We start from the raw sequence: 15770 nt of genomic DNA on the forward strand, positions 1-15770 counted from the left end.
TCACTCCTGCTTCCATTTGGTCCTGTACAGTCGTCCCAAACCAGTTGACTCTAAGCCCAAATTGAAGCGCTCTCAGAGTTTTGGAGTTTCAAGTGCCAGCAGCATAAAACAAATCCTTCTTGAGTGGTGCCGCTCCAAGACAATAGGCTACCAGGTAAGTCACCAAGTTATCCTGTCATTTATTGCATTGCATTGCATACATTTTAGATATAGAATATCTTCAACCCATTTCTGGCCATATTTCTATCATTTGGCCCTTATCTCATTAATACTCTGTGCCTGTGTTGGTCCATATACAACAAATTACACAAATATTAAATTACTGAACATTTTCCAAATCAGGTCATATGTGATTACATTTTTTAAGCATTTTTTCAACCTTTTGGACAATCACTGGCATCACCATAGATGGAAAAAATGCCATCAAATATTTGTTTGGGATTGTGTCTTGTTGTATCTTGTGAATACCCTGCCATTTGTATACCTTAAGATATCAGAACTTCCTACCAGCCAACTTTGGATATCAATCCAGGCTTTTAACTCCAATAGCATGCACTATTGTGTCAGAGTTAAAGACAAGTATGATCATAGTGATGGATTACCTAACCAACCAAATCTTTACAAGCTGATTTTTATAGTGTACAAAATGGCTGTTAAAGTATTTGTGGATTGGAAGAAATTTGGGAAATTTCATATAGTTGCTTTCTTTCAGAGAGATGAGAATACTGATATAAATCTTGTGTCCGTGCCTTTAAAAAGCTGGAACTGGAAGGTGTTTAGCCTAGTTTAGCAAAAAGACTGAAATCAGTGGGAAACAACTAGCATGGCTCTATGCAAAGATTAAAAAAAAAAAAAAAAGCCAATCAACACTTAAGCTAATAATGACAATCTAGTTTGCTTTAACCTTTCACAAAAAATAAATTTTAAACTACTTGACTAGCTGCCTGGAAACTGCACTGTGATGCTCAGTTGTTTGCCAAGAAGGAGTTATACCATGTGACTTTCCCTAAAAAACACTTTATCTGTCTGTACAGGGTAATTTGTATAAAGATATAAAATGATAAGTGCGGTTTAGATGTGATAGTAGGTATATTTTTGAAGTCTGGACAGAGCCAGGCTGGCTAGCTGCAGTCTTCACACTAAGCTAGGCTAAACTCCTCCCAGCTCCACCACATTTAGTGGAATGACATGAGACTGGTATTCATTTTCTTGTCTACCTCTCGGAAACAAAGTGAATAAGCATACTTTCCTAAACGCTATTCTTTTAACAGGGACCAGACACATTAATTAGCGTTACTTTAAGTGTCTAACGTTAGCCAAGATAGGAAAAACATTCTGAAAGATTTAAAATAGCAGCTGTGGTAAAATATTTTCACAATTTGTCGAAAATGGGCTTTAACATGCAAAATCTAAAGCATAATGCTTCAGTATGAGGTGAGACATCAAGTAATCTGTTTTAAATAAGCGTAACTCCAGCCAGTATCCCAAATAGATTTAACCTTTCAGCACACAGCACAGTGTTAATGTGTTTATTATTTACCTCTAAACGACAGAGGTGTATAGACGCAAGTGTGCTCATGAGTATGGCTGTGTGTAATTGTATTTGTGTGTTTTTGGGGGTTGAGGTAGTTTAGGTCATGGCTGAGTAGCCTACACCGACACATTGCTGCATTCTGGTACCCTTTCTCTTCACAGCGGCCTGTGCCAGCTGCTCCATGTGGCTCTCGTTATAGTCAAGCCAGACAAAGCCAAGACTCTTATTAACTGGGAGCAAACACTCACACACATGTGGGAGAGAAGAGATGTTCATCTGATGACTTGACATGTTGCATTTTATTCACGGCGAGCTCCAGACTTATAAAGGGCAGCCTTGAAATGACATTATTTGAAAAGCATGTAACAGACTGAAAACAGTAAAGAAAAGGAGGAAAGGAAAGTCGACGAAAGTCTGTTTTATCCATCATAATTATAGGCTAGACAGTGAATGGGGAGATGGGTTTTATGAGGCTACAATAAGCTGCCAGTCAGTTTTACAAGTAATGTTCTTTTGCTTCCTTCAGTCTTTCAGCTCTTACTGGTTTTCCTCCATACACACACACACACACACACACACACACACACACACACACACACACACACACACACACACACACACACACACACACACACACACAAATAGACACTTGCCACATCATCACCAAACTTTCTTTATCTCTGTTTCTATGCAGAATATAGAGATCCAAAACTTCTCATCCAGTTGGAGTGATGGGATGGCTTTCTGTGCTCTGGTCCACTCCTTCTTCCCCACTGAGTTTGACTACAACTCTCTGTCGCCTGCCAACCGCAAACACAACTTTGAACTGGCCTTTGGAACTGCAGAGTGAGTGGGCATCAATGTCAGACTATGAAGGCAGTCCAGTTTTTTTTTTTAGAAGTGGTCCATTTTTCTGATGTGGTGCAATTTCATTTATTACATATTTATTGTTGAATTCCTAATGGTAACACAAAAAGCTAACGATGGGACACAGAGACATTTTGATTGGATATGATACAGTGCTGTTTCAGATGTTTTCTCAAGTATAAAGGTAGTAATACAAAAACTAAAAAAAGTCAGATTTCCCATTACAGTCTCTCTTTTTAGAGGAAACATTTTGGAAAATGTAATTTCTTTTATCCTGAGACTTAGATGAGAACATCAGTAACAATCTCATGTCTGTTAGAACTGGAGCTAGAAGACTGTTAGCTTAGCTTAGTATAAAGTGGAAATAGAGAAATACCTAGCCTGGTTCTCTCCAAAGTTAAAAAACGCCTACCAACACCTCATACGTTCACTTTAGAAGTGTTTATAGCCAGATTTTTTAACCATGGCCAAAGCCAAGCTAGCTTGTCACCTTAGCTTCCAGTCAGCATGCTATCTTTAGGGTAACCACATCCTGGGTCCATCAGACATTACGGCGGCATTGATCTTCTCATTTCTCTCCGGCAGAGATAGCAAATGAGCATATTTCCCAAAAAGTCAAACTATTTGTTTGAATCCATGATTGAAAATTAACTTCTATGTAGCTTAACTTTTAATTGCTGTCAGTAAAGGTTTCTGAATTTTCTGCTGAACCGGTCTCAAAAGGATTTATAGACTTTAGCTATATTAACAATGAAAGTGCCATTGTGGCTGAATAGTCTTGATTTGTTTTCTTTATTCCTTTTATTATATAGCCCTCTATTTTTTTATGAGAGTACATAACATTCCCACATATCCTTTTTACCGCACGCCTTTCTTTGAGATTGTCTGATGAAAGGTATGCATTCCTTTAGCCTGACTCCATGTCTTCACATATTATTAATCACATATTATTGTTCCCTATGACAGAGAGTGTATATACAGACTGCCTACTGCAGATCAGACATTATACAGGCCTAACAACATATAACATGCACAAACTATATGTCAGGGCTTAAAGAACACCACTGTAAGAATGTGTTATTCTTTGACCGATAACGCTGCTGCAGAATTAAGCTGATTTCACTCAAAAACAATATACTCTTGGCCTATAGAATCAATCCTTCATATACAGTGTCAGCTTTAGATTTGTCCTCTTAAAGAGATCACAGATGAGAGACTTATAGGTCAATAAATATATATGAATGATTGCATAGCCTACATGGTTTCCTTCTTTAACCCTGTCTTCTCAAAACATGTTTGTTAGCGTGTGAAGGAAAAAGTCAGTGTTTTCATCAGATCTCTCCAAGACACAATACAGAGTATGACTTTAGACACATTAGATTGATACTTGAGGCTGATGATATTGGGCTGTTTTTGTGTGTCTTTCTGAAGCTTTTCCAGCCTTGCAGCAATGAAATTCTGACTTTTCAAATCTCTTTTTGATTAAATTCTAGATAGAAGATATTCATGCTGTATAAAGTGTCTATTCCCCTGCAGCTGAGCTCACTTGCGTTTCTCTGTTTGTGTCTCCAGAGTGAAGGCTGGGTGCGACCGGCTGATCGAGGTGGATGACATGATGATCATGGGTCGTAAACCAGATCCCATGTGTGTCTTCACCTACGTCCAGTCCCTCTACAATCACCTGCGCAAGTTTGAGTGAAGCTAAAACGTCGAGGATCTCATCATCTTGCACCATTTGATGCTCAAACTTTTTCAACCCTCTTCTTTGTCAGGTGTTGAACAATGGGAGGTTTTGCTTATTCTCTGTACTCTGTGCTGTACTTGAGCTGAGGGGAGAGCCAAAACTGGCATGGGTGCACTTTGAAAAGACTAGACCGCCCCCAGGTGGTGGATCAGTGAACATTCATCCACATGCTGCAGAAAAAAGCCTCCCTCATGGGCTGACACCTCAGTTCACAGATAAACAGGGGACATTGACTCCTGGAGAGAATATTGTGTATGTAAGAGTGCAGAAAAGAAATGTCAGGGTTGGTTTGTTGACAGTTTTTCTTCTGTGTGTGTGTTTGTCTTGAGATATAAAGTGTTCGAACTGTTGTTGTGTTGTATAAATCTTTATTACTGTGACACTTGAATATGAGTGTCTATATTAACCTTCAACATTGCACCAGTGGAGAGGAGGTATATTTCACATGTCACTGAAGAGCTAAACTGTAGGTAACTTTTTGTGATGGAGACTTAGTAATCTGGAGGTCTCTGATAAAAACTCCATAGAAAATGAAATGATGCATTTGTACAGTGGAAATTGTTGCTGAGTGATTTTTACTGTACGTCCACATTCGCTGTGATATCATGTTATTTAGATGATGCTGAGATATGGAAAATAAAACCAATAAATTGTACTGTTTGACACCTTAACTGTGTATGTTGTGTTACTCTTGGGGTATGAAAGAGTAATATTCTGCACTGCAAAAAAGCTGAAAGGTGAAACAATCTAACCTCACTAAACACTGACTAGGATGAAAGAAAAAATGTTTGTGTAATATCAGAAAAATTGCTAAATGCTTTATTCAGCAAACATCATAGTGTCACTATTAAATCTCATTTCTGCTTTTTGGAGGAGATCTATGATATCTTCTCTCTAACCGTGGGGAGATAACTTCTGTTTCTCAACTTAAGTATATTGATTTGGAGATAACGTTTAGTCAATTTCCCTCTGTATCTGCTACTTTTGGATTGACTCAACAACATGTCCTTACAGCCATTTAAGATTTAAGATTCTCATTACCTGCATTGTTCCCACTATTTCCTGGCAGTATATAAAATGCAGGAAAAAAAGACACATTACAAACACACAGGCACTGTTCCCTAATCCTTATCAGTGTTTAATCCAAGACCTTTTCACTGTGTTTATTATTGGCATCAAGAGCTCATGTGTAAAATATCAGAACATATACTTCCATATACTCATAGCTTTATAATGTCTACATGATATAATGTCTGATACATGTGGGAGCCAATTGTGGCTAATTTCCATTCAGTGCTGGGTTATCATTTGTTGAAAATGTATGAATTCCTGTTGGTGGCTGCAAACAGTCCAGCTACAGCAGCAGGCAGGAGGTCATATTACTGTTGGTATAAATCTTTATGGGCCACTGTAAACTGTATTTGAGGTTTGCTGGCAGAGAGACAAACAGCACATATGAAATACTGGACGCTGGACACACCATGTCCAGCGTTTAAAACACATCACAGGTCATCTGTCCACGTCTCTGCTGATCAGACTGTGAACAACATGCTGTTAAACAAAGAGATCAGTATGATATGATCAAACTGCACACATGTGGCATGGTGCAGGGGGCAGAAATCATTTACATGGGATGCTTTTGATTCAAAATGTTTTTATTTAAATATAATCTCAAATTCTTAAATTAGACTTGCAGCATTCAACGGTATCTTATTTGTCCTCAGTGTTTACAACTAATCTTACTTAAATGATTCTTGAATGTAGAATAATGCAGATTCTTCTATATTAAAACATATTTATAAGCAAGTTTATTTGCATTGGAATCATGTGATATAATCGCACATCGCTGTGCTATTTTGAAATAAAGAGGTTAGACTAGATTAAATCCTCTATGACCTACTTGGACAATCTTGTAAAATAATGTTAATGTAAGTGAGTCTGACATAAAGTTAACAGATTGTAATTGTTTTTATCTTCAGACATGACTCACTGAATCATTTCTGCCTACAGAAATTGGTAAATTTTAATTTTAAAAAAAAGAGGAATTATTCTAACAAAATTCTAAATTGTCATTTTAAGGGAAAGATGCAAAGTGTAGCTATAATCTGAACGCATTTTCTGTGGACAAAATGAAGAAATTCTTAAGTCAGTATCCAATTTTAAAATTGGGCATTTTTGTTTTTATTCCCTAATATTAAAATCATAAATACCTTTGTTGGATCTATTACCAAACACTTCGTTATTATGTCCCTAAACTCTTCAAGTACGGACAGCTTGTGTACAGTGGTTGTACACAGACAGACACACAGAAAACATCTCTGCCCTGCTGTCAGTATCTAGGGATTAAAAGCAGAGGTGAATAACACCTGGATTTGCTGGGTGCTGGGTGCTGGTTGCTGAGTGTGGGGGTGTCCCCTCTGGGTATAAGAAGTGGTCACTCCTCCATCCATGTCAGATCATCAGTGGATGTATAGGCCTATGTGTGTGTGTGCATGTGTGTGTGTGAGTGTGTGCAGTTATGGCTCTGTTCATGGACGCAGACTTGTCTTTACTCAAGCAGAGCCAGCAGAAAGACATGGTGGACTTTAAAGCGTTATTCGGAGAACAGGATCCCTGCAAAGGTGAGTCACCAAAATATGATTTAAATAACCATTTGAAGACAATATTTTTTTTTCTTACATCATAAATAAATTTCAGTTAAACAAACCACAACAAATATAAATTAATTATTTAGTTAAATATGCTACTTTGCTTTATCGAGATTAGCATTTTTTCAGAAGATAATTAAAAAACAAATGAAATCAACATAACATTAACTAAAATAAAAATAGTAATACTAAAAATGGGTTGATGTGGGCTTAATATTAATATATATAATATAAAAGTTGAGAAAAATTTAAATAATTTAAATAAATATTTTGTTTAAAAAAGACATAAAACTACCAGTCATGAATCCAGATTGCTTCAGTATATGATACTATTAAACTGAAAATAACATTTCATAGTAAAAAAAAAAAAAAAAAAAAAATATATATTATATATATATTTATTTTCTGTAACAAGCAGCCTACTATGAAACAACAAACAAAACAAACAAACAAACATCATAAAATCCATTAGTCCATCCCTTAATTTGGTTGAAACATGCAGATAAAGATAACCTAAAAAAGCCCTAACAGATTAAACAATTTTATTCTAGGGAAAACATTTCATTATAGTTTTTTTCTTGACAAAATGTATGTAAAAGTCTTTATGCCTTTAAAAAATCCAATACATTGAATTTCCTCCCTGTCTCCTGATTTATTTTCAATGAATTGAATTTGTTTTCTTGTTTCCTGCTGGATTTGGATTCATTACTACTTGAAGAGGTGCGCAGTGAGAGCACAGTGTCCTCCCCGGAGCCGGACCGGGCCACGGGTTTGATAGAAGGTCAACGGAAGAGGAAGAGGACCATCTTCAGCCGAGCCCAGCTGTTTGAGCTGGAGCAGGCCTTTGCTGTGACTCCCTACCCGGACATCACCCTGAGGGAGAGGCTGGCCGCGCACACACACCTGCCCGAGAGCAAGATACAGGTGAGTCCAGCAAGATGCACTACAGAGACCCTTCAATCTTTCAGAGAATATATACTAACAGTTTATTATTATTATTATTATTATTATTATTATTATTATTATTATTATTATTATTATTATTATTATTGTTTCACCCATTTAAAGCTGCTATAGTAAGTATTTAACGATTAATTAAATGACCACGTGTATGTACAAATAGTTGTTTGTAGTGATGAATCCACAGAGATGTATTACCCAGCTCTTTAGTTTCCTGAGATTTACTGAGCATTTTAGCTTCTTCATTGTTTTGGCTTTCTTTCAAAACTTCAACGTTTTCTTCTGTTATTTTTGCAGCAGCAGATTGTTTTCCATTTTTCTGTTGTTTCTGCTGCCCCCAAGTGTCCAAAAATCTGTTATTGCAGGGTTACATTTTTTTATTTTCGGCTTTTTTTGCTGATGAGAAACTACAAAATTGATTTAGAATTTAGAAGGATGGCAGTGCTCAGCAGAAGGGTTCATATTTTTCTGTAGGAAAACAAACCAAAGGTGAAGTATAATTCATAAAAGTCGTGCCATCTCTCACAGGTGTGGTTCCAAAACCGAAGAGCCAGAAGTATTAAGACTGGGAGATTCCCCAAGTCCACAAAGCATGTTCTAGGAGGCAGAGTGCTTGCGGAGCCCTCCCCAGGTCCTGTAACCTCAGCTTTCCCCGCCCCAACCACCCTGGCAGACATATTCAGGCCGGAGCACAACCACCCCTGTGAGGATGTTCCTCAAATCTACTCCGACTGGATCCAAATCTACAGCAACCAACCTCCATCTTCCTCATCTCTCCATCAGCAGACCACACTCAGCTCCCCAAAACTCCCAGAGTCCCGTCTCTGGGAGGAGGAGCACCACCAACGGCAGCACCTAGGATCAGCTCTTCCTGGTTTGTTTGCTCAGCCTCTCACCAGGCCGCCTCACCACTCAGCCTCCACCCGCTCCTACCAGGCCTTCAGGAACTTCAAGCCCCAGAGCCTGGCTCCGTCTGGGGCTCATCAGGGCGTGTACAGCGGGAGTACTGGAGTTGCAGGTCAATCCTCTGTAGACCAGGTGGTCCCTTCCCACCCTCAGCCAGTGTACTGGGAGGTAGCTCAGGGCCAGGGACACCACCACCACCACCATCATCATCACCCACAAATGGGACCACAGACTTCCATGGGTTACATCTCTGACCTGATTTACAACGCTGCTATTGTCACCAACTTTCTGGAATTCTGATGAATGCAGATGACATTTGGAAAACTGGATATTTTTGCACTCAAGACTTCTCCTTCTTTCAGACTTCTTCCTTGAGTGTCTAAATGTGTCTTGTGTCCAGCTGAGAGCTTCATGTTTGTCAAACACACCTCTAATACTGTATACTGTAGAACTGTTTTCATGTTGTTGGTTTGTCCTTGTAATTGTTTTTAGTGTGTTCCAGTCATATTTGAAATATGTTAAGTGATTCGTGTGATTAATTTCATCCAAGCCTCCAGTTGAATTTACAATATCTTAAATTGCTTTGGCTCAGTTTCCACATAAGGTTTATTTATAATTTGCAAAACTCTCGATGCAAAAAACCAAACTGACCAGCAAAATCCTTCAATTCAAACACAAAATGTAGTCCTTCATCCATCACATGTTCAGTCCTGAGACAGACATTGTAAAGTCCATTCTCAGTGTATGTGAGCTAAAGTTATAAACTAAACCATGATTGGCTCCAAACTAGTTGTGATGTCACAAATCATTGTTGTACAGTTGAAACACACCTTGAAGTCAGTTTTAAAGTGAGCACAGAGAAACTTTCCTCCTTCAGCAGATGAATGTGAAAACCAACTCTGCACATGCATCATTCTGAACAGTGAAGCTCAAACATCCGACTGTAGAAGCAAAGCACATTTTTGAGTGGAGACGGACTTTTACAGTATCAGATGAAAAGCATTGCAGCATATGCAAAAGTGTAGCAGTGAAAAATGGAAGGAAAATAGAAATGTTATAATATTTCCTTTCTTGTCATCACAATCAAAATGTTGAATGAATGTTGAACAGTAATTGTGGTTAAGTTTTCCAGCATTACTCCATGCAGCTTATTGTATTTTAGATATGTAACATCTGCTGTCCCGATTAAAACAAACTTTTAATGACTCTAAATTTCATTATCTCTTGCATATTTAAATACATACAATAGAATATATTCAGTAAATAAAATGACAGTTTTAAAATGTTATTCTTGCATCATTTGAAATATTGACGTCTGCATGAATTATATATTTTTTTCTCATCGAAAAATTGAGAAAATGACTGCTGCAGACTCTGTTGATGAGAACTGTTTGACAGAATGATTTGATCATGACTTTTTAAATTTCAAAATGCAACAATGATTACATTTCAGTATCATCTTTTACCTTATTGATATTTCCACTTTGTGTGCTACGTGAGACATTGAGACCGGAAATAAGAACTGTTTGTAAAGTGTGAGTTTAGCTAATAAAGTTGAACCAAAGCAACTGTTTAATTCAGTACTGCAGAAAGGTGAAGAGTCACAAGAACCCATTCTGGTGTGTTTCTGCTCTCATTTTGATGCTTTCTAACTAAATAAAGGACTAATCCAGAGATTCGGAGAGCGGCTCATAAACTCAGTAACCCGTCGGCTCTTCTCCACAGTGGGATCATTCGTACTCGGAATCTTCTCACAGCTGCCAGCTCCTGTTTACTGTGCCATGTTTAATGCTGCTACCCCACAAGTATTATCTTTCAAAACATCCTGATTAAAATGATTCCTTGTGGTAAGATACCATGACAGGAATAATTATTTTCTAAGTCAAAATATATTGTTTTTTATATCTCTCTGTACTGTAAGCATCAGGAGGGTTAGATGGACAGAGGAAGAGGGGGAAAAAATGAAAAATAAGAACTAAATTAAAGCCAGGGCTCAGGGTCTATCAGCTTACAGGCTCTGTAATTCTGCCTGGATTTAAGTTTTGAAATATTACATGAGAGGTATAATACAGAGGCAAATATGACAGACAGTGGTGCACACTGTTCGTCCAGCACTGGACAGTGATCTCTGCATATCATAATCATCTTTAATACCAAATAATCTTTCAATAAACCTTTAATCCTGGTGTCAAATCTCAGATCTTAGGAAGATACTTTTTTTTTGTATTCCAGATGTAGTTACATCTTTTAATCCCCCCACTAATATGACGGGACATGACAAGAGGAGGATGGGATAATTTACAGAAAATATGAATTAATATCTCAAGACGGGATCAGAGAAAACAGATCCCATCCTACTCGACTTGTTTTGAAATAAGATGCTGAATGTGGTCAATCTTCTCTTCAATCGTACCCCATGTTTGTTTTTGATATGTTGGTTGGCTCTATAATTCAGTTCAGAGCAAATACAGTAAGCACAGATCAGAGGACAATTATTCCCGCATCTGTCAGGTGGAGAGGGATAAAATAATTCAAAGGACGTCAGTAAACAGTATTATTAACTGATACCACAGCTGGTGGGCTATTTGGAAGAGTCAAAACAAGGTAAAGTACAGAGCAAAATTAAAGAGAACAACTTGACAAAATAACTTAAAGGTGCAGTGTGTAGAATTTAGTGAAACGGGCTTAGCAGAAATTTAATATAATATTCATAAGTATGTTTTAATTAGTGTATAATCACCTGAAAATAAGAATTCTTGTGTTTTCGTGACTGTAGAATGAGCCTCTACATCTACACAGAGCCCACCATGTTGCACCATCAGCCCACAATGGACAAACTAGAGAGGGCCCTTTGCTTTTTTTCACTAGTTTCGCAGACACTGTTGGTTTTCCTTCCTGCTTGGAAGTGGTGGTTGTGGTGGTGGGTGTTTAGTTGATAGCAATCCACAATCTCACCACTAGATTCCATAAATCCTACACACTACTCACTAAAGCTGCATTCACACCAAAAGCGTCTGACGCGAAAAAATCGCGGTGCTTGATCATAAATATCAAATTTTGGATTTTTTTTTTTTTAGCAAGCAGCCAAAATCTATATAAGCATGTTAGCATTTATCTAAAGTAGAAACTACACAAAACCGCTAATGTTGATGTAGGTTTTTAGTCATGCTGGAATGGACATTGTATAAACAACAGTATATACGCAATGATTTTATAACTCTACACTTGCGATTTTGATGACTTCTGAAGATTTTATTGAACACACAAACATAATTACATCAACAGAACAGAGGGAATCATAAGAAATGTCCAACATTCATTTTTACAGGGCAGAGCCAATGAGAAAGAGGAGGCAGAAAAACTAGAGGCTGAACTTTTAGGGAAAATATGGAAAACATAAAAACTGTGAATAAATAAGAAATCAGTCATATTTTGATTTGATTAAAAAAAAGTCTGTGCAGGTGGAATGTCATTAAAGATAAAGCTCTAGTATTTGACAAAGAACAGATATTTACAGGTGAGAATTTTCAATCTGCTTTCTTGTAATGTTTCAGGTCCCATTTCAGGCTACCGGTGATAAAATTTGTAAATTATCAGTAACTCCAATCTTACTCAGAAACTCGACTGATTTTCCTTTTAAATAACAATAAAAAAGTCCACAAGCAAACAAAGTTAGATACGTGACCATCACAAAGCTCTGTGGTCTTCCATTGATGGGAGCGAAGTTCTTATTGGAGTTCTTATTGGTGGTTGGTTTTACTTCCAAACATTATCGTGCTCCCCTCGTTGGATGTGTATGGCTGGTTGCTATGGTTCCCCCAGTTCTCCCTCCATGGTCCGGACCAGGACATACAGCTCAGCAAGTCCGACTACAGATGCAGCGATCACAGCTGATATTACTCGCTGAAAAACAAGTGTCAGACCAGGTTATAGAACATTTAAAAAAATAAAAGCTTTATTTCTAATTTAGAGATGCACAAGACAACTTAAAGGGGGATGAATAAAACATTTGAAAGATTTTGTATAATACTCAAAAACCTAACGATTAAATGACAACTGCATATATAGTATAGATATACAATTAATTGTTTTCTTACCGCTGTGATCTCAGTGAACAGGTACTGACTGCCCATGTAGGAGCAGAAAAAAGCGGCGACGATTGTCACCAGGAAGTTGAACACGGTCAACACGACGGCTTTGACTGATCTCACTGTGGGAACAGAGGACGAAACAAGTTCATTGTCAATATGATGGCACGAAATTCAGATTGTGTTTGCTGGACTTGTGATAATATAATAATAACACAAAACAAATTCAGGTGATGTGAATTGTGTACACCACACGAACCTTGGTGTCCAAAATCTGCCAGTGTTCCGTTACGGTTGATTTCCTGAAGACAAAAAAGAAAGAAAGATATTTAATTACAATGTGCAACATGTGCAAGTATTTACTGGAAAAATCAGTCAGTGTATGTTCCTTCCCTACTCATAGATAAAATAATGAATCCAAAAAGATTCAAGTAGATATAAAACTGTTTTGAGGTTAAAATATAAGATCATTTACCTGAGTGTTTACATTACGTGTGATCCGATTGTATTCCTCGTTGGCTAGTTTGGCTTTGATTTTCTCCAAACGTGCGACCAGCTGAGGGTTCTGAAAGAATGAGTACAAGAGAAATGTCAGTGTTGTTCCTGCTTGTTCCCAGCTCGGTTCCTGATGAAAGTGGTTTGATGTTTCATACTGAAGTTTTATTAGTGTCCCTCTCAATGACTTGCATTCACATTATATGGAAGTGACTGCTGAAATGTGTCATTGACAGTTATTTTAAAAGGTTTAAATGTTTTCTCATTCAGATTTGTTAGAAGCCATCAAGACATCAGTATTAAAACAGTATCTAGACTAAAGTGCCTCCTATTTAACTTTTCCTCACATGTATTACTGTGTTAGTACAAATCACAAACTGACTTCTAAAATGAGATTATTAAATGTGTGGCTTTATTTTGCATAAATGATCATTCTTTTATACTTCAAGCATTTTTGTGTTGGTCATGAAACAGTATACGAGAAGTAGGAAGCTTGTCTCTGCCGTCCTCTCCATGTGTTGTGAGTGCAGTATGACAGTAATGTGTTAGACCAAAAATACAATATGACAAAATAAGGCTCAATGATGGTTGGACTTACTCTGGGAGGCTTGACGACCTCAGGTAGATGCAGTGAGCTGTCCTCCAGCAACTCATGCAGGTAGAAAGGATTACCTGGAGAAAACCAGCCATAACAAAGTGTGTTACACAATATATTACTGTTACTGTTAATACTGTTAATATTATTGGCATACTCTAGCTTCTAGTACATGTCAAATCTCTTTTGGTGCCACTCCTCACTGAGGATATTCTAAAGCTCGAAGACTGATGTTGTTGATATTATTATTATCATCCCTCCTGTTCATACTGACTATTAAAAGATGTTCTTCAAATGTGCTTTCAATGGAAGTGATGGAGGACAAAATCCAAAGTGTGTCATTTAAAAGTAGATGTGAAACTTCAAGTGGATATCTGACACATTTACAGTCTTTTTAGCATCAAATTCCCTCTTTGTGTTTCCCTGTTGAGCTGTGGTGGAAGTATAGTAAATTAAAAAAAGAGGGACTTTGGTACTAAAAACACTGGAATTGTTGAAAAATATCAACTTGAGTTGACTGATTTGGATGGCTTGATTTTGTCCCCCATCACTTACATTGTAAGTGCATTATGAAGAGATCTGTTCTTATTGAAAATAATAATCAACAGCATGCACTTCTACATGCATCATATCTATATTGGCAATTCTTTCCTTTTAAGTTTTCTTTTTGGGTTTTTCAAATTAGGCATATATTACCAATCAGGCCAATTAGACACATTATAGTTATTGAGATAACAACTGCATGGCTCAAGTCTGTAAACTGATTTAATCATTAGTGACAGAACATGTTAAAACTGTAAAAGACGTGTCTTCACCTTCATCCTGCAGGTGTTTCTTCAGTTTTCTGGCTGTACTGAAGGGTAGGGTTGTCGCCTCTGGTTTTTCAAGAATAACCTCCAGTTCTTCTTTCAGTCCTTTAGGCAGAGATGAGTCAGTCTTTTCCAGCAGCTCTGCCACCCTGTTTCTGAATTTATCTCCCACTACAAATGCAGAAGCCATGTTTTAAATGCAGCTGACTGTCACTGCTGTGACTGTGATTAAAATAAAACCCTGTTTGGTTTGTTTTCAGTGAAGTAACAGCAGACAGCTTCAGACTGTTGTCAAAAAGTAGCCAGAAATATATTTTAAACCTGCTTTCAGTCGGTCTGCGCTGACATTCATCGTTTAACAGCTGACAACAGCGAGGTGTAAATACTAAAGCCAGAGTAAGCGTCCATGTTGCTGGCCTTGTGACACGGTGACGTAGTCGATCACATGACCACTGTGTAATACATGTAATACATTTTAAATCACGCATTTTGAAAATTATCTAATAATATTAATAATTGGTGTAACATGTTAATGTTTATTCAATGATTGGAAACAAGTTTGTATTTTAAAATTCACATTGAAATTAAATGCTGCTCCCTTCAGTCCACGTGAGCTGCTGTGGTGCGTTCATGGTCTTCCCGTAAGCACCGACAGCCAAGCTTGAAAGATGTTTAACTCGATGCGCAATAATGTAACACTACAAATGTAAACAACTGTACTTTTTTGAAGACAGATGTATCACTTAGATCTGTGACCTGTCAATTCAATGGTATATTTTTAACTGTCGCGCTTTTATGGAAATCAAAATTACCAATGGACCGGTTAAAACTCCACTGCACACTGAACAAGCCAGCAACAAACACAATATTTATGAATCACTGTAACTTACTGTTACAATAATTTACTTCAATGGAGTATTAGGGCCACACTGAGAAAAAAGCCTTAAAAAGGCTATTACAGTTACTCATAATAACTGTTGGGTCTCATAAAATTCCAACTTTGTGTCGTAAAATGAATATGTTCTCATCATTATTACAACTTTATTCTTGTAATATTACCATATGGGAATGTTTCACATGTGGCCCTAATCCTCTTCCAAGTAAGTCATTCTTAATTGTTTATT

The 15770-nt window shown here is 37.4% G+C and overlaps 3 protein-coding genes across 5 annotated transcripts in view; 2 read left to right on the forward strand and 1 right to left on the reverse strand.

Annotated features, from left to right (window-relative positions):
• The window catches only part of smtnl (smoothelin, like), a 47827-nt gene extending 43026 nt beyond the window's left edge, over nt 1–4801 (forward strand). For all 3 annotated transcript variants that reach the window (XM_062418975.1, XM_062418974.1, XM_062418977.1), the window contains exons 8-10: nt 31–154; nt 2229–2380; nt 3974–4801. In XM_062418975.1, the coding sequence (XP_062274959.1) occupies nt 31–154; nt 2229–2380; nt 3974–4100 (403 nt within the window). In that variant the 3' untranslated portion in view covers nt 4101–4801. The remainder of the gene's footprint in view (nt 1–30; nt 155–2228; nt 2381–3973) is intronic.
• Nucleotides 4802–6663: 1862 nt separating this feature from the next.
• sebox (SEBOX homeobox) lies at nt 6664–8959 on the forward strand. Its single transcript, XM_062419796.1, has 3 exons — nt 6664–6766; nt 7533–7717; nt 8282–8959. The coding sequence occupies exons 1-3, from the start codon at nt 6664–6666 to the stop codon at nt 8957–8959; spliced, it is 966 nt and encodes a 321-aa protein (XP_062275780.1).
• Nucleotides 8960–11773: 2814 nt separating this feature from the next.
• tmem199 (transmembrane protein 199) lies at nt 11774–15211 on the reverse strand. Its single transcript, XM_062419349.1, has 6 exons — nt 14653–15211; nt 13841–13914; nt 13223–13312; nt 13007–13049; nt 12757–12869; nt 11774–12562 (listed from the first exon to the last, which is right to left on the reverse strand). The coding sequence occupies exons 1-6, from the start codon at nt 14834–14836 to the stop codon at nt 12467–12469; spliced, it is 600 nt and encodes a 199-aa protein (XP_062275333.1). The 5' UTR covers nt 14837–15211; the 3' UTR covers nt 11774–12466.
• Nucleotides 15212–15770: the final 559 nt, after the last annotated feature.

This window comes from Scomber scombrus, chromosome 5 (assembly GCF_963691925.1).
Source record: "Scomber scombrus chromosome 5, fScoSco1.1, whole genome shotgun sequence".
Lineage (NCBI taxonomy): Eukaryota > Metazoa > Chordata > Actinopteri > Scombriformes > Scombridae > Scomber > Scomber scombrus.

What these genes read in the sequence shown, in the direction of transcription:
- sebox (XM_062419796.1), top strand. Translation starts at nt 6,664, where the DNA reads ATGGCTCTGTTCATGGACGCAGACTTGTCTTTACTCAAGCAGAGCCAG. An exon ending in AGAACAGGATCCCTGCAAAG is followed by an intron (nt 6,767 to 7,532) that starts GTGAGTCACCAA and finishes GTGAGAGCACAG; the next exon opens with TGTCCTCCCCGGAGCCGGAC. An exon ending in TGCCCGAGAGCAAGATACAG is followed by an intron (nt 7,718 to 8,281) that starts GTGAGTCCAGCA and finishes CATCTCTCACAG; the next exon opens with GTGTGGTTCCAAAACCGAAG.
- tmem199 (XM_062419349.1), bottom strand. Translation starts at nt 14,836, where the DNA reads ATGGCTTCTGCATTTGTAGTGGGAGATAAATTCAGAAACAGGGTGGCA. An exon ending in AGGTCGTCAAGCCTCCCAGA is followed by an intron (nt 13,313 to 13,840) that starts GTAAGTCCAACC and finishes TCATTCTTTCAG; the next exon opens with AACCCTCAGCTGGTCGCACG. An exon ending in TGTTCACTGAGATCACAGCG is followed by an intron (nt 12,563 to 12,756) that starts GTAAGAAAACAA and finishes CTTGTTTTTCAG; the next exon opens with CGAGTAATATCAGCTGTGAT.